The 26,641-nt window shown below is 35.2% G+C and overlaps 3 protein-coding genes across 3 annotated transcripts; 2 read left to right on the top strand and 1 right to left on the bottom strand.

The window, feature by feature from the left end:
• The first annotated feature begins 1,210 nt into the window (after nucleotides 1-1,210).
• On the top strand, nucleotides 1,211-1,754 carry LOC5571362 (cuticle protein 19). The gene is made up of 2 exons (XM_001659594.2): nucleotides 1,211-1,302; nucleotides 1,385-1,754. The coding sequence occupies exons 1-2, from the start codon at nucleotides 1,294-1,296 to the stop codon at nucleotides 1,679-1,681; spliced, it is 306 nt and encodes a 101-aa protein (XP_001659644.2). The 5' UTR covers nucleotides 1,211-1,293; the 3' UTR covers nucleotides 1,682-1,754.
• Nucleotides 1,755-20,161: 18,407 nt separating this feature from the next.
• Nucleotides 20,162-20,638, bottom strand: LOC5571360 (cuticle protein 19). The gene is made up of 2 exons (XM_001659592.2): nucleotides 20,552-20,638; nucleotides 20,162-20,490 (listed from the first exon to the last, which is right to left on the bottom strand). The coding sequence occupies exons 1-2, from the start codon at nucleotides 20,558-20,560 to the stop codon at nucleotides 20,185-20,187; spliced, it is 315 nt and encodes a 104-aa protein (XP_001659642.1). The 5' UTR covers nucleotides 20,561-20,638; the 3' UTR covers nucleotides 20,162-20,184.
• A 197-nt stretch (nucleotides 20,639-20,835) lies between these two features.
• On the top strand, nucleotides 20,836-21,354 carry LOC5571359 (cuticle protein 19). Its single transcript, XM_001659591.2, has 2 exons — nucleotides 20,836-20,919; nucleotides 20,976-21,354. Exons 1-2 carry the CDS (start codon nucleotides 20,911-20,913, stop codon nucleotides 21,279-21,281), a joined length of 315 nt encoding a protein of 104 aa, XP_001659641.1. The 5' UTR covers nucleotides 20,836-20,910; the 3' UTR covers nucleotides 21,282-21,354.
• Nucleotides 21,355-26,641: the final 5,287 nt, after the last annotated feature.

Below are 26,641 nucleotides of genomic sequence, written 5' to 3'. Positions count from 1 at the left end.
ACACATTCAAATTATTTTAGCTGACTCGCTGGACAGTCGTCCTCGTCGTTATTCACCATATAACACCCAAATACGATCTTAATTTGAATAATCCCAATTGAAACCGCAAAATGCGAAGCTTATTCTGGAAATATTTGATAACCTAGTGATGTTCACATTCGATAGTTCAAAGCAAAATCAAGAGAAAATGCCACATGGTCATTGGCTCGGAGTGGTGGCTCAGATTTCTCGTACAGGTTGGTAGCAGTGTTGTAAAAAACTCAATTTCTAATAACTCACACTTGCGATTTTTCATGCGTTTCACGCAACCCAGCAGTCAAAAAATCATGGATGAGTTGGCTCACCTCTTTGACTCACTGTCTTGTATTTCCACAGTTTACTCACACACAGCAATTATTTCTTGTTAGTCTGGTAAACTTATAGTAATGATTTCTAACGTAAACAACAAAATTCGGGTCTCACGAGTTTTTTACGGGTTTTACGACTGAATCATGTTTTACGGTTTGTGTTGATTGAGTGATTTTACATCAAAAAAAGCGTAATGATTGAGATATGAGTGTGAGTCTATCAACACTGGTTAGTAGCTTTTATAAACTTATTTTTGTTCTTATCAGACTTCTCCTTCCAATTTTTCTTTTCGACGTTTTGTCATTTTGAAATTGTGGCATTCAAAACCTTTTTTTTGTCGTTTTGTAACCCAACCTCCCTTTATAAATCCAGTTAAAACATTTGAAATGTATCCAAAATGAAGATTTATTGATTACTCTTATTCTACATATTTTTATATATGTCTGTTAATAAGACTAGAATCACCTTCTTGAGCATCAAGAAAGTTGACTGAAAAATATATTTGACTAATTTGTGTTTGTTGATTGTTTGGAATGTCTGAATCAGACATAAGCAAAACCCTTAAGCTAGATGGATAAGAAAAGTAGGTTCTAGGTAGAAGACCAACAGAAAAATATATCCATCATATAGCGTGCTGAAACAAAATGTTGTTCGCTTCTCACCCTCGCGAGATGCCACACATCTCAGTATCGTAGTGGTCACGTAAAGCAACAGTAGATTAGATTGCACATACCCGAAAAGCATACATGGACAAATTTCAGCGATAAGTGCGCTCACGAAAATTGGAGAAAAACAAAACACAGCACTTGAGTTGCGCGAAACACGCATCGGCGGTTTAAATTTGGTTTCATATATATACAGCATGCATATCAGCTAGAGATCATCAGTAACCTCGAAACCATTCATTGCAGCAGTTCAGCATAACCCCACGCAAACCGCATCAAAATGTTCAAGGTACGCAAGTTGGCTCAAGAACGTTGTTTCTCCGTCGAACTAAATCTAACCAGATCAAATTTGCAACACTCGCTGTTTTCAGATCATCGCTCTCGTTGCCTGCCTAGTCGTCATTGTGGCTGCCGGTGATGACCATGCTCAGTACAAGTTCGAGTATGGAGTTAAGGATGGACACACTCACGATCACAAGAGCCATTGGGAACACCGTGACGGAGATGTCGTGAAGGGACAGTACACCCTGGATGAAGCTGATGGAACTCACCGAGTGGTGGATTACTCCTCTGACCATCACGGTGGATTCCAGGCCCATGTGCAACGTTCCGGACACGCCCATCATCCACATGGCGAGAGCTACGCTAACGTTGCTCAGCATTATTGAATTGAGTTTTTGTGCGAAAATTAAGTGTGAATGAGAAATAAAGAAGGTGCGATGAGATTGTTTAGGACTTAAACGATTTGTTGTTTTCTTTCATTACTGCTTTCCTCCTTGTTTTGTGGGTTGTCTCTTATTTGAAGATGATCGTCTGGTGTTCATAGTTTTTATTCCGTTTCTTAACGTCTACAGTAAGGTGGGGCAAAAGTTCGACCAAAGTGAAATAATCAATGTATCGAGAAAAACTATAACATTTGATAACAAAATATACCACACAGTGATCCTTAAGCATATTATTTTGCCAAACAAACTTTTATCAATTTATTTATTCATTTTATGTTTTAAAAGTTTTGAAATGAGAGTAAAGTGGGGCAAAACTTTCTCATAAGAATTTTACCTCAAATCGCAAACAAAAAAATAAAATAATATTCTAAAGGTAACGGTGGTTTGAATGTTAATTTTGAAAGAGACTTCCACTCTCAAAAATATAGAAATCCATTGAGATCGATATTTCAATAACTTTGAAGATATTATGTGGATTTTAGGAGATTCACAAGTTTTCCTGTCAGTTTTTTTTCTGGGACATAAGCAATTGTGACTAATTTGTTACTATTCATAATTTATAAAGTATTTGGCGTTCTTTAAGTGGTTCCGAGTCATTTGGCCGAATGTCATTTGGTCGAATGCCGTTTGGCCGAACGCCATTTGGTCGATAGGGTCATTTGGCCGAATACCATTTGGCAATTGGCCAAATGGCGTTCGGCCAAACGGCCGGACACCCTATTGGTTGTCATTCCTAACTTGATCACAGGAAAGGACTCTTATTGTAAGGTTCTAATATTCATACACTTCAAAGACAGTGACCACAATCTACTTAAGCGCTCTCCTTGGACAGTCTAAACCAAAGCTCAAGAAATGCTACGGATATTGTCCATTAGCCTGGACACGGTTATATGAGAAAAATAAATTCTCGCTCCAGTCGTAAAATTTACGAATAGTCAATGTTTAAAAACTTTTTTCACAAGTGTCGAATAACTTCGTGGTCTACCACAATGTTCTTTGTCGTAAAAATTTCAGTCGGGGCACGCTATGTCTAAACCAGCAGATAATGCAAATCAAATGTACCTCGGATTTTTTTCCGCTAGAGTAAAGTAATTGGGTTTTATTTTCATAATTGGAAGGTTTAAAAATATTCCATCGGTGAAATTTCGATTTTTTTTCCTTTTTTAGGTATTTTTTAAGGTACATTCGATCTGTGGAAAGGTACCAAAATGTGGAAAGGAGCGAAAATCTGAGACTACTTTCCATACATCACAATCCTAGCCCTTACTTTTTCAAACTAAAGGATTTAATAAAATAATCCAATTGTTTACCCCACTATGTGTCAAAACTAGCTTCCAAACATTTATGCAATAACTAATACGCCTCAAAGCATACTTATGATTACCCTAGCTACGCCCTTAGATAAGACATTGAGAAGCAATTAGGCATAACCAAATCTCAATAAATTTATATTATTTTTGGAATGGAAGTATTTAACTTTAATAATATTTGAACCACCATGACATGTATAACATTTGTTTTAAATTCAGCTAGCTATAAAAAAAAACTCTTGCATGACTCGAGCTTATGCCCCACATTACTCTACAGTGAGGTGTGGATTGCCCGATTATGTATCAGATTGAACCGAAAAAATCTACAGCAAAAGCTTAGTGCGTCTTTTCATTGAACTGGTCAATCGTAAAGATCATTCTTATTATAATTACAATTTGATTGCTCTATATACAAAAAATGCGCAAGTCATCGATATTTCATTGAAGTTCATCGTCTGTACAAAAATAAATATTTGGAAAATTTATCCAATGATGCTCGACATGACAGACCGAAATTGTTTTGTAATTATAATCACCCAGGCGCTCATTAGTGGGACAGAATCGAAATAAGCGGACGTGGCTTTAATTGAAGATACAATTAAATGTTGCTTTTCTTCGTTCTGATGAAAACCCCCGGGAAGTTGAATTAGCAATTATATATAATAAATATGAAAAATAATTGAATTTTTTACACTCTACTCTATCACTTATTAAGCCGAGAGAAAAAAAAATTGATAAACTTAAAAATCACTAGTAAGACAAGTAAATTCAGTTAAATTCCAATATTTGTGCTTTTTCAGACAAAATTAAAAAATCTAAAATAACATGAAAAAAAAATTTTACATGAAAATATATAAAAATTTCTAGTTTTTTTTTAGAAAGTTTAATTTATTTTCATGTAAAATTTTGTTTTACAAAGTTTTATATTTTTTTCTGAAAAGTTGAAATCTTAAGCTTTCATTCTATAAAAAAAGATTGAAAATCGGTTGAGCTGTTCAAAGGTAATGATTCTTTTAAAAATAAAAAATCTAATGCGCTTAGACCTAGTGTGTGCCGATGAAAAATGACTGTTTTTTATTAAAAAAAATATATCTCCTCAACTAAAAAACATACATCGCTGAAAATTTGGCAGTAAACGAACAATTTTCTAAACTTTCAAGAAAAAATGAGAACAGCAATAGCCCCTGTGGTAGCCGCGTGTGGCATGCTCGAGTGACCACGCAAGACTGAACATTGTGTTGTGGCGCAGCAAAGTGTTCGCTGTATGTAAGGAATGTATGGTTAAGACACTCGTCACCACATCCTCCTTTCTTTAATCTCAATATGTGATTTTGCATAAATAATTATTAATTATAAACATACTGTTACACTGTTTAATCGTACTAAGAAAATCAGTATACTTCATATTTTTATGATTGTGATTGTTACATACTTCGGTAACATATTTCTTGAGGCGAATGTTACGATTGAATGTATGTACACAAACGTGACGTATATATTCATTTCATCGCGATCTCTCCTTCTTCAAACATTATGAAATTTTTTTTTATAGTAGTAGTTTGCTACCGAATGTACTCACGGTAAATCGATAGTAAGTCCTTTTTTTTGTCCGTTGACCATAATGCACGATATACAAAAGTGGACTCTTTCGCTTCCATAGTTTGTGGACTATTTGCCATTTTGTTTTAATGTAGATACAGAGTACATATACCTTAAAATGAAATTTATTGCTTAACATATTCGTCTTATTTTTTCTTATTTCTCAGGTTAAGATTTCCATGAACTTTCTGTGAACATTTTTGGTGATGAGGTCTGGTTTTCTAACGATTTTTGTTTTATTTTGTTTTGTTTATGGCTCTTATTTTTTTTATGTTTAGATTACTATCTATTACTCATGATGCATGTTAACACGACTCGTTTTAGCATTTATGGTAGGTATACTTTCACCATAAATTATTCATCCTATATTCTCCTCTTTTTCTTAATGTTATTCGGATTTTAAACATACGACCTACATGTTTACGTAGGTATATCAGAAATAATGTAATCCTCTTTTTTGATGTTATCACTCTTTTCGAACATGTTTTCATTACATTGTTGAGTTGATTTCAATTTATATCCATCATTTTTTTTCTTTTCGGATTTTATGTTATTACTAATTCTGAATAAACAAGCTTCTTAGCAAAAGTGATCCAAACTTCTTTTTTTTTGCCTACGAATTGTAATTATTTTACAATACTCTTTTTTGCGAACTTGGTGCATATTCAGTGAATTTAATCAAAACTTCTAATACGCCGCATGAATCATTTTTTTCCAATAACATTCAACATGCCTTTTTCAGCTGATTTGATCCTATGATTATCATTTCGCCATTAGGTTATTCGACAAATTCATCCTAGATGATATTCTATTTGAAAAATCGCATTCCTTTGCATAGTTAGTAATTACAAGACAGTTATGAGAAATTGTACTATAGATGTTATGTACAATCTACCGATAGTTCGTAATCCTACTTACAACTAGTGAATTCATCATGATTGTAAAATTACTATTTCCGTCTGATTGAAACATAATACCTATTCGATAACTAAAACAAACGTTGCTTCTTCTCGACTTCAGCAGCAATAATGACTACGAATGAGCTATACTTTGTAATATTTGAATACTATTGTGTTCTGTCATAGTCAATTCATAGTTGTTTTTTTCTTATTGAAGTCAGTTGAAAATACCCTGAATTGAAATAGATGATTAGTTGTTTGATTGGACACGTTGACATTCAGATTTTAGGCAATAGATGATCCGAAGTGACTGGATGTTTCATTTACCAGGTGTGAATAAACTTATTCACAATTCTATCTGTGCAGAGCATTTCAACCTTCTTTTACGATAACAGTGAATTTAATCACAGCTATTCTTGTGCTCCCTAAGAATATTCAATTGCACTGTTTTCATCTCCAAGTGAATTTAATCACTGTTCTTTCTAGGTATACACAACTTTTTTTTTTTGAGTAAGCCATGAGTGAATTTAATCACAGCTCTTCTTATATGTTCCAAGTGAATCAAATCACAGCTTTTCTTCTGCTTTCCAAGTGAATTGAATCACAACACCTCTCATACACTCTTAGTGAATTCAATCACAGGTCTTCCGTTCCACTCTCTGCGGTTTTTATTTGTTTGCTCTACCAGTGAATTTAATCACAGCTTATCTAACACTTTCCAGATAATTCATAATTTCTCTCAATATGCTAAAATCAGTGGTTCGTTTCAAGTGAATTCAATCACAGTTCAACAATATCCAGTGTCTTTGACTGCGTTTTGTCACATCACCATTCATCCATTTATAACATAACAGACCATTAACGTGCGGCAAACCTTCCGAAAATCTAACCAAACCATATCTTCATCATTTTCAAGATCTCATATTACAGCACATCAATAATATGCAAAACTACTGGACTACCAATTCAACTCAAGTCAGGATTTTGTTTTTTTTTTTTGTACTCTGTTGTACTTATTTCAATATCGTTGAGACTACATATAAACATTATGTTTAAGCTTCTTCATGCAAGAATAATATCCACGATCACACGAATTATTAAATTATTTCGTTGGTTTTATTTAAATGCAAATATTGTCGATCAATTGATTAAACAGTGCAGAACTTTGAACTCATTTGAAAACTGATATTATTGGTTGATATAACGCGACATCGCTCGTTCGGAATCCTGTCGTCCCACCAACAGAGATAGTAAATACACGTCGCATAGGGAGCCGGATCCTATTCTCGACACTTTTGATTAAATTCGGCAGAGAAGGTTTTTTTTTAAGCTAAGGAGCTTATATTCGGTCACAATATGCGTTGCTTCTTATTGCTAAGTAGTTCTGCACCCAACTTGCCAATCATTCGAAACAATTTAAACGCACAATTACGTGCAATTTGTTCTACAAGAAAAGTTTCCAGATTCCATAAGAAACGTACAATGAGCACTATTCAGTCGGCAAGGTATATCTTGATTTCTAGGAAAATACTGCAGATTTAATGGACTTCACTTCGGCAAAGTGGGCACACAGGGTACTCGAAAAAACGCCAAGTGTAATACGCAGTCGGAAATCAAAAGATATAGGCAGAAATTGGGTGATTCCAATTAAAACCATTAATTAATAAAATTTGTTGATTGATAATCAATATAAATGAGAGAAACACAAATGTCTAGTAAGTCTCCACAAATGTCTAGTAGTCTCCATCCCGCAACAGAAAACGATCACATAAATGCGTTGTTTTTATCATAAGTGAATTTAATCACAATTTATTCACACAACCTGTTCAACTGATCTGGTTTTATGCTGCCTTTATTGCGACAAATATGATCTCTATTTTTCATTTCTTAACCTTAGAAACATCGATTATCACCAACACTATGGGTACGTACTTAGTACAACATGCTAGTTTTTTTTCATGATACTTATGCACTATGCGCAACTAAAGACAAAGGACCTAAATTTGCTAAATCTGAAACAATTGTTGATTTTTACTATCACTGCGACGGTGTATCGACATTTTCCTATAATCGCATCCCGTGGATTTTCTTGCAGAACACAATATGCAGTACATATTTAACTTAAATCAACCCTTTTAATGCCTTTATTCTTTTTTTTTATCCCATTCAACATGGGATAGCACAGACGATATTTTTGAGTGCATTAAAAAGGTTTGATAAGTTCCATCAGTTTATACTTGTCCATGTAGGGGGTTACCTACCATAATCAGTCATAATTTTTATTGGCCTTTTAGTGTACACTTCGTTTCCAAAATGAGCGACTGTGACTTGTGCATTAAATCAAGAATGATATCAATAATGAATTTAATCACCGCTCAGCACCTCCTCTGCTGCACTACTAGTAAATTAAATCACACCATCTCACCAAACATCAAGCACACGGATGTTGGAAAACTGAACTCTGTATAATTTATATGGTAGAATTATATGTGCACCGAACATTTATGGACATTGAACAAGACAACAAATTACTTTTAAATCACCACAGTTTGGAAGAATGTTATTGCTACACCTTCCACAAACATTCCGCTGGCAATATTTGAAAAGCACGACCATGCGCACATAGTTGAATGTGCACTATACCAATCAAATCTATTTCGCAGTACACAATACATGTGATAAAGAAAAAACATACCTTTTTTGTGTTGGCCCACGCTAGGCATGGTTTACCTTCGTTTGTCGCGCGGTTGACCATCGCCAGAAGCATGACGCTGTGTACAAAAAGTGAGGTTTTTCCAACAGCGTTTAGAGCTAATAATTCTGCACATATTGTGCTGGGACCGAACAGGATGACCTGCCTTCACCAACGACACACCTCTTTTCATTGTTCAATAGCACACCACAATGCATGCGCGCTTTATTTCATTTCACTTTCTTAGCTAAACCACACAACACAATGAACCCTTTTGTTTCACCACGCGCGAGTAAAAAACAAGATCACAATCTGATATCGAATTGCCTCATCATACCATTATCGACATTGAGCTCCAATGTCATTTTATCACAACTTCAATTGAAAAAAAACTTTCTTTTCAAATCCTTTTTCTTTTAGGTTTCCATTTTTCAATCTGTTCACCACTTGACTCACTTTTTTTTTTCTTCCAAAGCAACTTGACTCACTAATGAATATTGAGAAGTATATTCGAGTATATTCAGCAGAATATGAAATGCCAGCTGATTTGATAATCTGAAATATTCAATTCACACCCCGCACTTTTCCATAATCACTTTTTTTTCATCCTCGTCGCCACTTGTGGTAGCCGCGTGTGGCATGCTCGAGTGACCACGCAAGACTGAACATTGTGTTGTGGCGCAGCAAAGTGTTCGCTGTATGTAAGGAATGTATGGTTAAGACACTCGTCACCACAGCCCCTTTTGTCCCGAGGCCTTGAAAACACAAAAAAACGGAAATTAATGATTTTTTTTCATGTTAAAAACAATTTTTGTGAAACTTTATATTTTTCCTGAAAAGTCAAAACCTATAGCTTTCATTTTGTCTAGAAAGATCGAAAATCGGTCGAACGGTTCAAAAGTTATGATTTTTATAAAAATGAAAATTAAGTAAAATCGCGATTTTTCTGGTCACCCTATATCGGAAATGGTCACCCTAATAAAAAAAATCCAAAACACGTGTATCCTCATTTCGGATAAGGAACAAAATAACAAATTTTCACGGATTTTCACCCTTTGAAACAAATGTGTTATGAGAAAAAATAAAGATTTCTAAGGGAACTATAGGTCAGACTCAATTAAAAAGCGTTTTCAATAAGAAAGGAATGAAGGGGGGGGGGTCCGTAGCCTTGAGGTTACGCTTTTGCTTCATAAGCGGAAGGTCATGGATTCAATTCCCAGCCCCTCCAAAAAAATAACCCGTCCAGCCACCAGAAGACGCCGCACGGAGGACTGTGCTTGGGGAGCACATCCATCCTCCGTCAGTATCAGATGGTGACTGAGACAAACTGACCCACTTCGCAGGCAGCTAGCCTCAAACGACTCAGGAACATGGCAAAACGAAGCACCGCAAGAGCAATGGACTATCAGTGCGCATCGTACCTTCGTGCTGTGCGTACACGAATTCTCTCTGCTCTTGGAAGTTTTCTTAAAAACTACCTAAAGCAATAAAACAGTACTTTTCAGTGCTACAAAAACAGTAGGGGGAGATCCCCCAGTACCGGACACTTAAGCCACTATATTCATAATTCCAAAAATATTGGTTTTATTTGCTCATGTTACCCATTTATGATAAGTATTATCATTTTTATAGTGTACAAAAGTAAATTTGAAAATATAAATATGAATTTTGACATTGCATTTTGATGATATATTTTGGTACCAAATTGATCGATCTTGAAAGGTGACACCCAATACCGGACACGATGTGGAAACGCCTCGAATTCTGTAAATTTGAACATAATTGAATGCTTTTACTTTATCAATAGTATATTAGTGCCAATTCAATGCATTTGCAACATTTACAAGAACAATTTGAGTTTTTATTCGTTTGCAAGATGTCCATCAAAAACCTCTTTCATATATGATGAAAAATAGCACATTTTACGATATTGTTCTGAATGCTTATTCTTCTTAATTTTAATGCATGTTTGATACCATGATCGAAGGAATTCATGAAAAATGAATGTATTTTGAGACACTGGTGCAATAATTACAAAGATATCATATAACAAATCAAGCTGTCCGAAACTGGGGGACAGGAGGTTCTTAGCCAAAATTGTAAGTTGTCCATATTTAGTTCAATTATGGTACAAAATACATTCATACCATCAAATTAGGATTAGGTTCGATCATGCTTGCGTGATCCAAAGTATTTTTTCCATGTTCAAAATAATTACTAAATAGGCTCAAAATTAAGGCGATACGTCAAATTTGTTAAGATTTTCAAACTTTTCTACTTTTTTAAAAAGGCATACATATTTCAAGGATGTGTTATTCTACGCAAACATTAGTCTCCATAATAGCTTTCTTTTCTTCTAATACACTATCTTGATTGGACCATGATTTCTCAATTTTTCAACTTTGTCCGGTATTGGGTGCTGTCCGGTACTGGGGGATCTCCCCCTACTTTTCAGTGCTAAAATTAAAAACGGTACTTTTCAGTGCTACTAAAACAGTACTTTTCAGTACTATTTTTCTACTATTGATCCCTTTACGATCCTTGTTTGGACCCGTGCCTTCGATTTTTCGTTGGACCCGTTGGCGAAAGCTAGCGGTGGTAATCCTTCTTGGACACCGTCTTGGGAAAAAACCTTTCGAAGGTCACGTCTTCTTTCGTTTATTAATTAAACATGGTATCAACAACAAACAAAAGGAAGGGTGAATCTCTGAATTCACTACTTCCTTCCAAAAAAGTGGGTTTTAAAACTGTCACTACACGTGGCAAGAATGGAAGAAAGGACGCTTCCCCGGAATGCGAACTTTCTTCCAAGGGTGAAATGAATAATTGTATCGAAATGAGCAATCAGTTCGATGCTCTAGACAAATTCTCCGAACACCAAATCGAAGCAGCCTCTAGCCCAGGCTCTTTGATTCAAGTGAGGAAGCAAAGAGTGCCGCCTATCGTGGTCAGTTGTTCCGAATTTGCGGGATTTAGGCAGGAGATCTTGAACTCCATTAGGGGAATCAAGGTTTCCTTCCAAATCGCAAAGAAAGGAGACTGTCGCGTTTTGCCGGAAACTCTTAAAGATCGTGAGCTTCTTCTCAAACATCTTGAAGAGAAGAAGCACAAATTTTTTACTTATGACGACAAAACTGAACGTTTGTTCAAAGTTGTCTTGAAAGGTCTCTCAAGTGACTATAAATCACCTGAAGAGATCAAAAATGGAATAAATGATTTACTTGGATTTTCCCCAGTCCAAGTAATCATTATGAAAAAGAGAACCCAATCTGGCATTGTTCGGAAAGGGCTTTCTCAAGAATTTTATTTAGTTCACTTTAACAAAAAAGAACTAAATAATATTAAAGCTTTAGAAAAAGCAAAACTTTTGTTTGATGTCCGTGTGACATGGGAACATTTCCAGAAACCTGGAGGAAATTACCAGAACCCCACTCAGTGCCGTCGGTGCCAAAAGTGGGGTCATGGTACAAAAAATTGTCGCATGGATGCTAAATGCATGATTTGCGGAGGTTCTTCTCACGCCAAAGACGTCTGTCCAGTGAAGGAAGATACCACCAAATTCATATGTTGTAATTGCGGGGCTAACCATAAGTCCAATTTTTGGAATTGTCCTTCACGCAAAAAGGTCATTGAGGCTCGTGCCAGGCAGATGAAAGATAATATCCGTTACGATAACGGTCGTTTCCGGAATTTGCCTGGTAGAGTATCGAACAATGCTCATTTTTCAGTTAACGATCGCTTGATCATGAATCATACCCATCAGGAAGATCATAATCATGCTCATTCACAAACTAATTTTAATCCGTCGGGTAGCCTCCCCTGTTCGATCCATGGGTACCCATTCTACTTGTTTCAAATCAAATGGAAAAAACCCTACCGCCACAGGTAACTCCGCTTCTTCGTCTACCGGAAATTCCAATGGGAAATCACATGACATGTCTGCCTCTGATTTTAATTTTCTAACTGAACAATTGAATCTAATGATTGATGCAATGTTCAAAGCCACCACTATGACTGAAGCAGTCCAAGTAGGTGTAAAATTTACAAATCAAATTGTTATTGGATTACGTTTTTCTAATGGATCCAAATAATAATTTAAATATTTTAAATTGGAATGCTCGTTCTCTGAATGGTAAAGAGGACGAGCTGTTTAATTTTCTTACGGTTAATAACGTGCATATAGCAGTTATTACCGAAACGTATTTAAAACCTGGATCTAAACTCAAAAGAGATCCTAACTTTTTTGTTTATCGTAATGATCGACTTGATGGGGCATGTGGGGGAGTTGCAATCATCATTCATAGGCGTATAAAACATCAACTGTTTTCATCATTTGAAACTAAAGTTTTTGAAACTTTAGGTGTTTCTGTTGAAACACAGTTTGGTAAATATACTTTCATAGCTGCGTATTTGCCTTTTCAATGCTCTGGGCAGCAAGTTAATTTTCTCCAAACTGACTTGCGTAAATTGACTCGCAATAAGTCAAAATTTTTTGTCATTGGTGACTTTAATGCCAAACATCGGTCATGGAATAATTCTCAAAGTAATTCCAACGGCAGAATTTTATTTGATGAGTGCTCTTCAGGATATTTCTCAATTCAATACCCTGATAGCCCCACATGTTTTTCCTCTTCTAGAAATCCATCTACGATTGATTTGGTCTTAACCGACTCTAGTCATCTTTGTAGCCAAATGATTACTCATGCTGATTTTGATTCTGATCATGTCCCTGTCACATTTCAAATATCCGAAGAAGCGATTCTCAATCCTATCAGCTCCACTTTCAATTATTTACGAGCCAACTGGAATATATATAAAACGTATGTTGACTCCAATCTTGATGTTAATATTTCTTTAGAAACTAAACTTGATATTGACAATGCTCTTGAAACTTTAACAAATTCCATTGTTGAAGCCCGGAGCATTGCAATTCCAAAATGTGAAGTAAAATTTGAATCCGTGATTATAGACGATGATCTTAAACTCTTGATCCGTCTTAAAAACGTGAGGAGAAGGCAATTTCAACGCACTCGCGATCCTGCTATGAAAATTATATGGCAGGATTTGCAGAAAGAAATCAAAAAACGTTTTGCTCAATTAAGAAACAAAAATTTTGAAAATAAAATTTCTCAATTGGACCCTGGCTCTAAGCCCTTTTGGAAATTATCGAAAATCTTGAAAAAACCTCAGAAGCCAATACCGGCATTGAAAGAGGAAAACAAATTATTACTAACTAATTGCGAAAAAGCTCAAAAACTTGCTATGCAGTTTGAAAGTGCGCACAATTTTAATTTAGGACTTACTAGTCCAATTGAAAATGAAGTTACTCAGGAGTTCGAAAATATTCTCAATCAAGAGAACGTTTTCGAAAATGCCTGGGAGACTGATTTGGAAGAAGTGAGAACTATTATTAAAAAATTCAAAAACATGAAAGCTCCTGGCGATGATGGAATTTTCTACATCCTCATCAAGAAACTTCCAGAAAGTAGCTTATCATTTTTAGTTGATATATTTAAAAAATGTTTTCAATTAGCATATTTTCCTGACAAATGGAAAAATGCTAAGGTTGTTCCAATTTTAAAACCAGACAAAAATCCTGCAGAAGCTTCTAGCTATCGTCCAATCAGTTTGCTTTCCTCCATCAGTAAACTTTTTGAAAAGGTTATTTTGAACAGAATGATGGCCCACATCAACGAAAATTCAATTTTTGCCAATGAACAGTTCGGATTCCGCCATGGACATTCGACCACTCATCAACTTTTACGTGTAACAAATTTGATCCGTACCAACAAATCTGAAGGCTATTCTACTGGTCTTGCTCTTCTAGACATAGAAAAAGCATTCGACAGTGTTTGGCATGAAGGTTTGATTGTAAAATTAAAAAAACTTTAATTTTCCAACATACATTGTTAGAATAATTCAAAGTTATCTGTCAAATCGTACACTTCAGGTTAATTATCAGAACTCCAGATCTGAAAGACTTCCTGTAAGAGCTGGTGTTCCTCAAGGCAGCATTTTGGGACCAATATTATACAATATTTTCACATCTGACTTACCTGAGCTACCTCAAGGATGTCAAAAATCTTTGTTTGCGGATGACACAGGCCTCTCCGCCAAAGGACAAAGCTTGCGTGTCATCTGTAGTCGATTGCAAAAAAGTTTGGATATTTTTTCTTCATACTTGCAAAAATGGAAGATTTCTCCTAATGCTTCCAAAACTCAACTAATAATATTCCCACATAAACCAAAAGCTCTTTATTTGAAACCTTCAAGTAGACATGTTGTCACGATGAGAGGGGTTCCAATAAATTGGTCAGATGAAGTTAAGTATCTAGGGCTCATGCTAGATAAGAATTTAACTTTCAAAAATCACATTGAGGGCATTCAAGCCAAATGTAATAAATATGTAAAATGTCTCTATCCCCTTATTAATAGAAAATCAAAACTTTGTCTTAAGAACAAGCTTTTGATATTCAAACAAATTTTCAGGCCAGCCATGTTGTATGCTGTACCAATATGGACTAGCTGTTGTAATACCAGGAAGAAAGCTCTGCAGAGAATTCAAAATAAAATTTTGAAAATGATTCTGAGGCTTCCTCCCTGGTATAGTACCAATGAGTTACATAGAATATCCAATGTTGAAACATTGGAACAAATGTCAAATACAATCATTAATAATTTCAGGCAAAAATCGTTACAATCTTCTATTGCCACGATTAATGCGTTATATGTTTAGGTTAAGTTAGGTTAAGTATATTAAAAACATTTTTTTTTCTCTTATAAGCAGGTGAAATCAACTCACCTGTAAAAAAACTGAACTGCTACGGCAAATGAAATGTAATATGTTGTTAACAAAATGTTAATTAAATCTTAAATTTGTTTTACCAAATTAGGATGATAGTGTTGTCAAATAACACAGAACACCTAGATATAAGAAATGAATGTAATGTTTGGAATGATACTAATAAAGAAATTAAAAAAAAAAAAAAAGCAATGGACTATGGCTTATGGAAATCGATTGGACCAACAGCAGAGCACTCTCCTACCTGCTCGGTGTGAGAGCAAAAGAGCAGAAGAGAGTGAAAGCAGATGTAAATATAGATTAGTTAAAAATAGAACTGTATCGGTAAGAAAGATGCAGATAAACTGATTCCGGCACAGTAGTGGCCACGAGCACGGAGTGCCTTAAAAAAAGTTCTTTTTCAGTGACAGTTAAAACGAAATCCTGGAGCAAAGAAATCACTACGGAAAATTAGTTACACATAGAAAGTTATATATTCGCATCATGCTTGATTTCAAATTACTTCAAATTACTTATTTCGATTAAAAAAATAAAGTTACAAAATTATCGAGTACGGGTCGGGTTCGGGCTTACAAAAAGTCGGGTTTGGTGAGAAATGTGAACAGAGTAAAACCTAAAAGCTTCCCTATGCATCAGAAACGATGAATTTACGATCTTTTCAAACTCGGGTTTTATTCGGGTTTTTATTACAAAATTTGTTCGGGTTTCGGGTCGGGTTCGGGATTACACAGCTAAAATTTTTCCGGTTCGGGTCGGGTTTGGGTTTGAAAAATGTGAAACCCGACCATCTCTAGTGTCAACCTCGTTTGAGATGTTAGACGGGTTGAAGCAGGGAGACGCACTTTCGAATTTACTGTTCAACATTACATTCAACATTGCTATTAGGAGATCTGGCATGCAGAGAAATGGCACTATTACCACAAGGTCGCACATGCTCCTTGGCTTTGCGGACGATAAAGACTTAATTGGAATCGATCGCAGGTCAGTAGAAGAGGCCTTCGTGCCTCTGAAGAGGGACAGCGAGGATAGGCCTGACAATTTATTCTACCAAAGCAGGTAGAGATAGAACCAGGCTTGGTGGTGTAGGTGTTTGATGGGGATGTGTTTGAAGTTGTCGAAGAATTTGTTTACCTTGGAATATTTGTGACATGTGACAACGGCTGTGTTGAGGCTGCGAATAGGGCCTTTCACGGACTACGTAACCAGCTCAGGTCCCGCAGCTTGCAAACGGAAACAAAATTCGCCCTGTATAAAACATTGATTCTTGTGGTGGCTCTCTATGGGCACGAAGCGTGGACGTTGTTCTAGTTCTTTTTTCTAGGTAACTATCAAAGTTACCCCGTTTTACGGTACCTTAAAATAAAAGTAGAGCCGATGACGGATAGAAGAAAATAAATAATATTTAACCTTTTCTTTCCCACAGCTTTGTTCGACAATTATCAAAATGGTAAAGAAACTGCCAGAGCTTCAACAAAAGTCTCTCCTCCCTCGGAGCGTGACATAATTTGTGTACGACCCCTAATGTGTTTTGGGGAAGTAAAATGGGGGTTAAAAATTCGAGCAGAAAAAAAAACAAAATATTGCTAGATTAATATTGAAGAAAAAACGTAACACCATAAACTTAAGCTTTTCTCGTCCACCCTGGGGATACATTTTTATATTAATTTATTATACTACTGACAGGAAATCTGTTGTACCTGGCGAAATTTCCCGAAATACGTTTGTATGGTTTGGAAAAACCATCGGGTTCCGAAGAACATTTCGTTCTTTTCAAACGTTGTCTCTGATTCTATGTTTTAAAGTTAAACCAAATTACAGTATTCTGACATTGTTTAAATTTACATTTTAACTTTTCGTAGTTTGTTCGGAAGACTATTCAAGCTATATTTGGAAGCACGCACAGCATAATAGCGTTCAATCACTCATCGTATTTCTCTTCCTATCATACGTTTTCAAGGTTTTCAACGAACAGAATCTTTCAGCGCAAGTCTCAGTAAGGAGCATTGCGTCTATCCCTAGCAGTTTATCGAAGGCAAATCAGCATTGCAGATATTGAAGCATTTCCAGATTGTAGACGAAAATGTGTGATTCTTCAACTTAACAACGGAACCACCATCTCCCTTAATCTTGCCTAGGATTTTTATTTGTAATCATTGACACTAAAGAATTGGTTCTCCGGAAAATCTCATGCTCTCTGGGGGTCTTAAAATACGGCTAAATGCTGAGCCAACTAAAAGATTTTTCAAAACATCAAATTTGGCATTGAACAGATTTTTAAACAGTATCGATAAAACAAACATTTCTGCTCTGCATGCTTGTTTGACAAACTTCTTATAAAAAAATCTGTTCCTAATTTATCAGAAAAAGTGAGAACCCTAGTTTTATAACTCATCGAAGTTTTCGAATTAAAAAGCCACAACTAAGAACAACAATATTATTACAATTTACTGTTCCGGTGTTTGTGGAGCTAAGTGTGGATTTTCAAAAATATATTTGATAATTATTATAAAAAAATTTTGCTCTGAAGGGGGAGGGGGGTTGGTTGACCCCCAAATCCTCCCATTTGGTTGCGCCACTGAGTAGATGAAAAACCGAATTTAGTACTATTCCATTTAATTCCACTAGAGTTTGTATCCTTTGACAGATACGCATATTTCGACCTCAACTGTAAGGCCATCTTCAGTGTCGTGTACTAGACTCGACTTCGTGATTCCAATAGAAATTTCAAACGTTGTCCATCCCAAAGATGTGGATCAGTGGAAGAGGACGATCATTATTATGGACAAAAATAGACTCATAATTTGGATCAGAGCACTATAACAGCAATTTTACAGCGCGATAATTAAATGGTGTGTTAGCAAAAGCACGTTTTGGCGTTTTTTTTCGGAATTTTCTTATCTTTGATCCACAACTGTGGTATGGTTTTCAATGCCCACAGTTATGAATCAACGCTTCTAGGAATATAGTTGACATTTTAATTCCTACAGACGGAAAATATGATTGTGCAAATTACAATTGATTGCGATGCTGTACAGATAAACGTTTTTTTTTTTGCTTAATCCCAACTCTATTCAATGTGATATTCTCCATTAAATCCAACTTCGATCCATATCTATGTACCATCCATAACTGTGGGGTGATTAGTTAGTTCTAGGTAGTTATCACCAGTTAGCGCCAGCAAAGAGCGTTAAGCGTCGAAACAAGGAACCTATCTTTTAATTGTAATGATATTTAATAGAACTAACGTTTATTTTCAACAATTATTTTATAATTCTCAATGTGAGCGCTTCGTTCTGAATTTATTGTTGTTTATTGAAATTATTCCAATTAACTGATGCCTTCCCATAATGAGCCCAATGTATTTATACGGACCCTTTACATAAATACCCCTTCAATGTTTTTTGCGTTCTCCATTTACATGGTACTTGACACATCAGAATTCACCTTTCTGCCATACCGCACGGGACGGCAAACATGTGATCATTGATCTATTATTTTATGTTGTTTTCTTTCATTCATTCATAAATGGTGTAACGATGAGATGAAACGGAATGAAAATGTTGCAAATAAGACCTTATGATCAGCCTGAACCCACATTATATTTTATGTATTGAAAGTGCACTTTCGTATAAAAGGTTTTTGCATATGTTATTTTAGCATTAGTTTGTTGAATGTTCCAGAGAAGAACCAACCTACCGCACACCAACATCATGTTCAAAGTATAGAAGCAAACTATAAATAATTGTTACATTGCGTATTAAATTTTTGTTCATTCCAGATCGTGACTCTCGTTGCATGTCTGACCGTTGTGGTTGTTGCCGTCGATGAGTATGATACCTACCCAAGATACAAGTTCGAATATGGAGTCAAGGATGCACATTCTTTGGATCACAAAAGCCATTGGGAATACCGTAATGGCGATGTTGTGAAGGGACAGTACACTATGGATGAAGCTGATGGAACTCACCGCATTGTTGAGTACAGTTCAGATCACAAGACCGGATTCCAGGCTCATGTTCAGCGCACTGGACACGCTCACCATCCGTATGGAGAAAGTTACGTGAACATTGACCAATATCATTGAGAAGTGAAATGTGCAGTACAATGTATTTAAAAGATGCAATATATTTATTTATTGAACCGGTCATTCAAATAGGAACTCGTATTAACTTATCACAATCATAGTAATTGTATGAAGAATACAGTCGACTCTCCACATCTCGATATCTCTCCCTATATCGATGATTTATTTCGGTCCCTTCATTCTGCATACATTTTCACTTTCCATGTTTCAATACCCTCCTTATCTCGATATCTTCCTATCTCGATGACGTCTGTTTGTTTCTAATTTTCCTGGTAACGGAGTGATTTTCAATCTAGTATTCTTTCAAAAAATGTTCTTTGTCTCGTTCTCTGCCTATCTCGATAGTCCCTTCGATATCAAAATGTGGAGAGTCGACTGTATATATAGTCAGATAACACTTGCTCCTTCTTCCTTTTATTTTTGTGTTTCTTAGTTTGAGCTTGAGCTATATGATCACATCTTATTTTTATTGGTATTACACCCCTCCAGACAGGGGCTGTAAATATGTACATGAAAATCACGATACAATCATTCTTACTATATGAAAATTGTCAAACATCTAATTAATTATATAGTATTACCATTATAAACATAACAATTACAACAAGGTATTTGAAATTTGAGACAAAATGGTAGATCACGAAGATCAGATTTTTTTTTTAAATGTCAACGGGGCAAACTTAAAACGTCATTACATAGAGTTCCCCCAAACAAAAGTTTGATTGTGACATCCTTAGCTATCATTTGGAAGTTGAGCCCTCAAGTTTCCTGACAAAGTGAAAATTTGGGTCACCCTTTTGTGAATTGTTCGTAATGTGATCCTCAAAAAAAAATAATACACCGAGTGTCTATAAGAGCGTTCAAATAGTGAAACTTTTACGTAGTAGCAGTTGTTATCAGTGGTTTTTGTCAGCTGATTCAACTGAAATTCAGTATTGAAATACGCTCAGAAGCATTTGTAATCATGCAAAAATGCAAAATTAAAAATTAAAAATATGATTAACAAAACATATGACTGATTTTATTTTTTTGTTTTTGGCATTTATTGTAATCTCAAAAACTAATGTTCCTGATCAACATTGGTGTAGCTTTCTCCATGAGGATGGTGAGCATTTCCGTTGCGCTGAACATGAGCCCGGAATCCTGTCTCGTGGTCCGAACTGTACTCAACGATACGGTGGGTTCCATCAGCCTCATCCAGTGTGTACTGCCCCTTGACGACATCACCATTGCGATATTCCCATTGGTTCTTATGGTCGTGAGAATGGCCGTCTTTGACTCCATACTCGAACTTGTACCTTGGGTGGGTGTGATACTCATCGGCGGCAACAATTACGATAGCCAAACATGCAGCGAGAACAATTATCTGAGAATAGAACAAATTTAATCAAATATTCGTAAAAATTGCTATTCAAAGCTACTGTTACTTTGAACATTGTGGTGCTATGCTACTTCAAATAGTGCAAAGGCATCAATGAACAGATGGTGGACCGTGGCTGCCTTTAATAAACCATTTTTGCGCATCTAGCCATGTACATCGTCATGAAGGGAAGAAGAAGAAAGTCCGAAAATGATCATTTTTGTACGTTGCAATCCACGGTCACGAATTAATATGTAAAAATTGGAGGCCGCACGCAAGCGAGCCCATCGAATTGGGGAATGCACCAAACACGTAACTTGCTTGTTGAGGTGTAATGATGACTGGGCATATAAATAATTGCAGTAGACTGCGTTCTAGCATCAGTCAAGATTTGCAATAGAACAGCGTTACTAACCAAAAGCAAACATGTTCAAAGTAAGTATAATGTTTTTTTTTTAAATTTAAGTCTCAAGACAATATTGTATCCTTAGGTAATTACATTGGTCGCCTGCCTGGCCGTCGCCATTGTTGCCATCGAGGAGTACGACTCCCATCCAAAGTATAAGTTCGAGTATGGAGTCAAGGATGAGCACACCCACGATCACAAAACCCAGTGGGAACACCGCGACGGTGATGTGGTGAAAGGACAGTACACCTTGGATGAAGCCGATGGAACTCACCGAGTCGTAGACTACAGTTCGGACCATAAAATCGGGTTCCAGGCTCATGTTCAGCGCAGTGGCCATGCTCATCACCCGCATGGCGAAAGTTACGCCAACATTGATCAACATCATTGAAAAAGTTTTTCTGGATGATTCTACTGTGAAAGATATGCTTGATGATTTGAGAATATATTGAATGAATGGTGAATTGATTTGTTTAATTTAATTTCAATTCACAAGGTAATAACATTCAACTTAATACTTTTTAATTATGATTCATGGCAAATTAGTCGAGTGAAAGTTTAACAACTACCGAATAACTGAATATTACTTATACCTTGCAATTGGATTAAATGGGTTGCGATGTTCTCAAACGCCCGGTTACGGAACATGAGCCCTTTGCTCGATAATTACTTTTTAATTAATTCTTACCGAGAAGACATTTAACTTTTCCGCAAATTTTACATCAATTTGCCCATTTAATGCGATTGCAAAGGATTTGTAATGTTTAGTTTGTCGGTACCGTAAAACGGGGTAACTTTGATAGTTTTTTTTTTCGAAGAAAACTTCAATATTTATGCATTCTGTTTCAAAGTATTACAATTTATATTTTTAAAACAAGTACTGACATCCTAGCTATCGATTGCACTTGATAGATTGCCAAAAGATTTATTCTGAATGGATATATAATTTTTCATATAAGCGAAAGTCGGTTGTCTGTTTTGGGGTAACTTTGATAATCATTGGCGTAGCTAGGATTTTTTTCTGGAGGGGGCCTAGGGGGGGCCTGGCAAATACTTGTTTTGCAAAAGTTATGTCTGTAGCAAAAATCAACATTTTCACATATTCTGTTGTTTTAACAGGTTTGTGTTGATTTTTTTTATTCGTTATTTTGACAGCACATCAGTGATATTTGTAAATTTCAATTTTCGCTACGGAAAAGATTCATTCTTTTTGTAATCCAGTCCAAAATTCTTCAAGAATTTTAGTAAAAAAAACTGTCCTTCGTGATTCTTCCTCGATTTTTTCAAATATTCAACCATGTGCTCTAAAGGGATTACTCTGAAAATACCTACGGAAATTTTTTCAAAAAATATTTTCGTACTGTTCGTCCCTTTTGCAAGAACTATTTTACCAGATTTCACGTAGTTCATTCTGGGGATTTCGAGGAAAATCGTTCCCAGACTCTCTGACCTCACCAGAAAATTTCTCGAAAAATGTCTATCGAGCTGCATAAAAATCTCTTGAAGAATCCTGCCAGAGAATACTTTAGAAATTCTTTGAATTATTTCTCCTGGAAGGTCCTCTACGTACTTTTCACATATAAATTCCAATTGTTAGTTTAAAGTATCCTCCAGGTTTGTTCATTAATAATTTGACTTGCTGAAATCTAGAAGTCTCACCAAAAACATCTTCAAGATCACCAAGCAAGGGTTCATTCCACGAATTCTTTAAAGAGTTCGCCAACAGTTTTTCCGTTGCTTTTGAAGTTTTTCATAAAGTTTCTCTACAGGATTGTTAAAAAAAAATCGCAGCAAAAATTATCCAGACTACCTGCTAAAAAAATCTTCCAGATGTTACTCTAAGTACTCCTAAGTTGTACTACAATTGTGAAAATGTTGTTCATGATTTCTCAAAGGTGCTTTCCGCAGATCTATCTGCATTTTTAAACAGAAAATTATTTTTTTACATTTCTCTAAAATCAAGGGGCAACATCTCACATGTCTTCAAAACTCTCTCGAAAATATTTTTTTTCGAAAATACCTAACTAAGAAATGTTTCAAGAATTCTATCATTCCTATAAAGTTCTTAGAGGAATAGTTCAACTGTTGTTTCAAAAACTCTTCCGCGAAATTACTCAAAGATTTGTGATTAGCTCAGGGATTTCTTAGAAAATTATATCATTGTTTCCCTCAGATTTTCCCGAAAAAAATACCAGATATTCATCTAAGTATTTTCTGGAGATTGTTTTAGCCGCACTAACGATTCCTTTGAGAATTTTTTGGAAAAATTTGTCATCAGATTTACTAAGATTGAACTTTTCGAAAAAAAATATCCAGAAGCTCCATCAAGTATTCTTTCAGGTTCTAGAATTAACTTTATTTTTTCTCAATGGTAATCTCAGGATTCTTCCATAAATAACATTTATAAATTTATCTACTCTTATTTTTTTAGTCCAATCACTACTCCAGAAATATCTCAAAATTTTCATGGATTGCTTTACAAATTCCTCTAGGAATCATACGTATCAGATTTCTAAAAAGCACATAAAAAAGGTTCAAATGAAGTTTGTTGGCAATTTCTTGAATGATTGCAACTTAAATATAATTTAAAAAAAAAAATCTAAATTTTTCCTTTCATTTTATTCAAGATTTAAACCGTAAAATTTCTGAAACTTGTTGACAATGTACTTCACTGAAAAGCTCAAGTGGTCTTGTAGGATTTGCTACAAAAATTCTTGTTCGTTTTTCTTCTGCTTTGATAATATAAAATAATTGGTGTTAAAACGGATCGAATTTTTAATAAAATGGTTTGTAACTTAAATCTTAGATAATATTTTATATGAACTCCAAAGTTTCATGATGGTGAACATATTAATGTAGAATGAATCCATTTATCACTACCTTTAGAATTTCCAAACAAACTTTTTTGAAGGGTAATGTAAGATTTAATTAATTTAAATCTTACGTTGCCTTTTGGAGTATGGAAAGATTTTTGTTCGAAGTTTCTCAAAGCGTCATGTGAAAGAAGGAGAAACAACAAAACGTTGAAGCAGGTAAAAAAAGATAGGCTGATAAATAATTATAAAGATAATTTATAATCGTTTCTCCAGAGGTAAATTACAGAATAGTTAAACCCTCATCATTGGATTTACAATTTTCTCAAGAAGTTCCATCAGAATCTTCTTTAGAAATTATCCTTGAAATATATCCTTCCTTGATTTTTGGTTTCCTAGAATTCTGTCAGAAAGCCTCTAGAAATTCCACCCTCGTATCGTACAAAAATTCAAACCAAAAATATGGATTCCTACAATAATTGGTAAAACTATTTTTATAGACGATCAATACAGTTTCCTTTGTGAATATCCTAAGTCCTTTCCTCCTTCCCAGTTTTCTTTTCGTGTTTCGTGTGTTTACATGTTTCTCTACTGATTCCTTTACCGCTATGTTTGGGTAGGGACGTTCCGATATATCGAATCATTTTGATCTACCGACTTCTATTTGCTATTCGTGACAGTTCAATTTGAAGTTTTTGCACCATGTAACATTTTTTACCAATTATTCAATGCATAAGGTTTATCATAGTAATAAAAATCTGCTGGCAAACATTATTTTACCATTGGTTTTTCGTATGACTTTCTTCCGATATTTTTGTTTCGATAAAGAAAAAAATATCGAAAGGATTCCAAAACACAAAGTTCTTTATTGTTGCGTAAGTGTTGATTATTTTAAGATTTTTTAACGTCTATGATGACCATTACTCATTAGTTTATTGGATAAACATATAAGTTCAACCTAACATATGGATTTTAAAAGTCACGAGCAGGAAAAAGGAACTAGTTATTGAAACTGATTCGATACATCGGAACGTCCCTATGTTCGGGAACAAAAGTTATCCTGGAGTTTCTCAACAAATTTCCTCTGACGATTCGAAGGCAAGAGACATTTTAAGAAAAATTCTTTCCAATTCTTGGATAATCCGGGAATTTCAAGCAGTAATTCGTTAATGTTGCCTAATTGAGCATACTTATGAAAGTTTTGACAACAGAATCGTTTTCGGCGATGCCATTTTTAGTAAGAACCGCATTTTACTTGTTCATATCGTTTGCAGAACTCATGTGAGGCATGAATCTTCGGTAGTGTCATCCTTAACCATTGAAATCACTGTTTCGAAAAGTTGATAAATTTACGCATAATGTAAACGTAATTTTCGCAAAAATCCTCACTTACATTAGCTTATGAATATAAAAAAGAGATGCACCATTCATGATTTGAAAATGTTCCATCAATATTTGATGATACGAACTTTTTACGAGATGAGTCATTCCGATCAATGTTACCCCGCTGATCAATGAGACCCCGGATTACGGTACTCAATAGCTGTGTGAAACGCTTCAATATTCCATAGTGGAGAAAGAGATGCATTCACACAGAAAGCTTCCATTATATCTGAGAATAAGATATTTTTTTTTATCTTTATTAACGAGATTTTTAGCCCTGGGCTAGTTCATCTCGGGACCAACGGCTTTACTTCCCTTCCGAAGGAAGTCGTCACTGAAATTTTTAGTGACTATCTCGGGGATGGGATACGATCCCAGGTCCTCGGCGTGAGAGGCGTGTGTTCTAACCACTACACCAGGTCCGTCCCCTGAGAATAAGAAGTTCACATAACAGTTTTGCCGGTTTTTCACATGAATTATTTGATTTAAACCTAAAAATGCAGCTCTTTCAAAAACAAATTGTAATGATTCGTTTTCACCGACAACCGGAAGCAGATTGCTTTCGTTTTCGGAATAACGAATAAAATCAGCATTTCGCTGATTAAAGTCGCTATAGATATGCACTTTGAATTCTAGAGATAACTGAGATGTTTTCAACCACACATATTCATTTTTTTTTTATTTTGATGAAACAATTACTTCTGAATCGAATTTCGTAGATAATGCGATGAGAACTCCACCACCACACATTCTTAAGGATAGGACCAGATCTCGGTCATCTCTAAATACATTAAAATTTTTACCATAAACTTCTCCCCTTTTTTTCATTACAACTAGTTTCAGTACCCAAAACATTTGAGAAGGATGAAATTACTATCCTTTTACAAATTTCGTCAATTTTAACAAACAAGTAATTAAGAGTATCAAACTTAAAAGAAAACTTGAAAGTCAATTGAAAAAGTAAACTGCAATTCTATTTTCTCGTGATTTCAAATTAAATTGATTTTGATTTGGTTTTCAATAAGCACAATTTTTCATCAAAAGATTTGGCTACATAGCTTTACAGAAAATAGTAGTTGAGTGTTGCTGGATATAAATCTTTTAAATTGTTTCAAGTATATTCAAACCCTCTGAGCAGAATCTCAATAGAGAATCAAGAATGTAGATTTGAGTACCTTGTTCCTTTCAATTCCGCCCTAATTTATATTTCAATGGATATAAATGACAAAAAAGTTTAAATGCATGTTTTCGGCTTCTCTTTGTGTGTTTGGGATACTTTTCTCACCTGAGATGTTAGTTCAAGTTTCGTAAACACCAATAGTTTCATTTTAAACTTGTAGAAATTTAAAGTTTCTGAATGACATTGACAGTTTTGATTTATTATATATTGATGCGGTCACTTATTTATATTTAGATATGGTCATGGTTATCTCGATGCTAGTTTTATTAAAGACTACTAAAATTTTATACAAACTGTTTCTGTTTGAGTTTTCTTTCCCGTAGCATACAAAAGCTACAAAGCAAAGCCATGCTGAAGGTGTCTGGGTTCGATTCC

Source organism: Aedes aegypti, chromosome 2 (assembly GCF_002204515.2).
Source record: "Aedes aegypti strain LVP_AGWG chromosome 2, AaegL5.0 Primary Assembly, whole genome shotgun sequence".
Lineage (NCBI taxonomy): Eukaryota > Metazoa > Arthropoda > Insecta > Diptera > Culicidae > Aedes > Aedes aegypti.
This window is presented reverse-complemented; position numbering and strand designations above follow the sequence as displayed.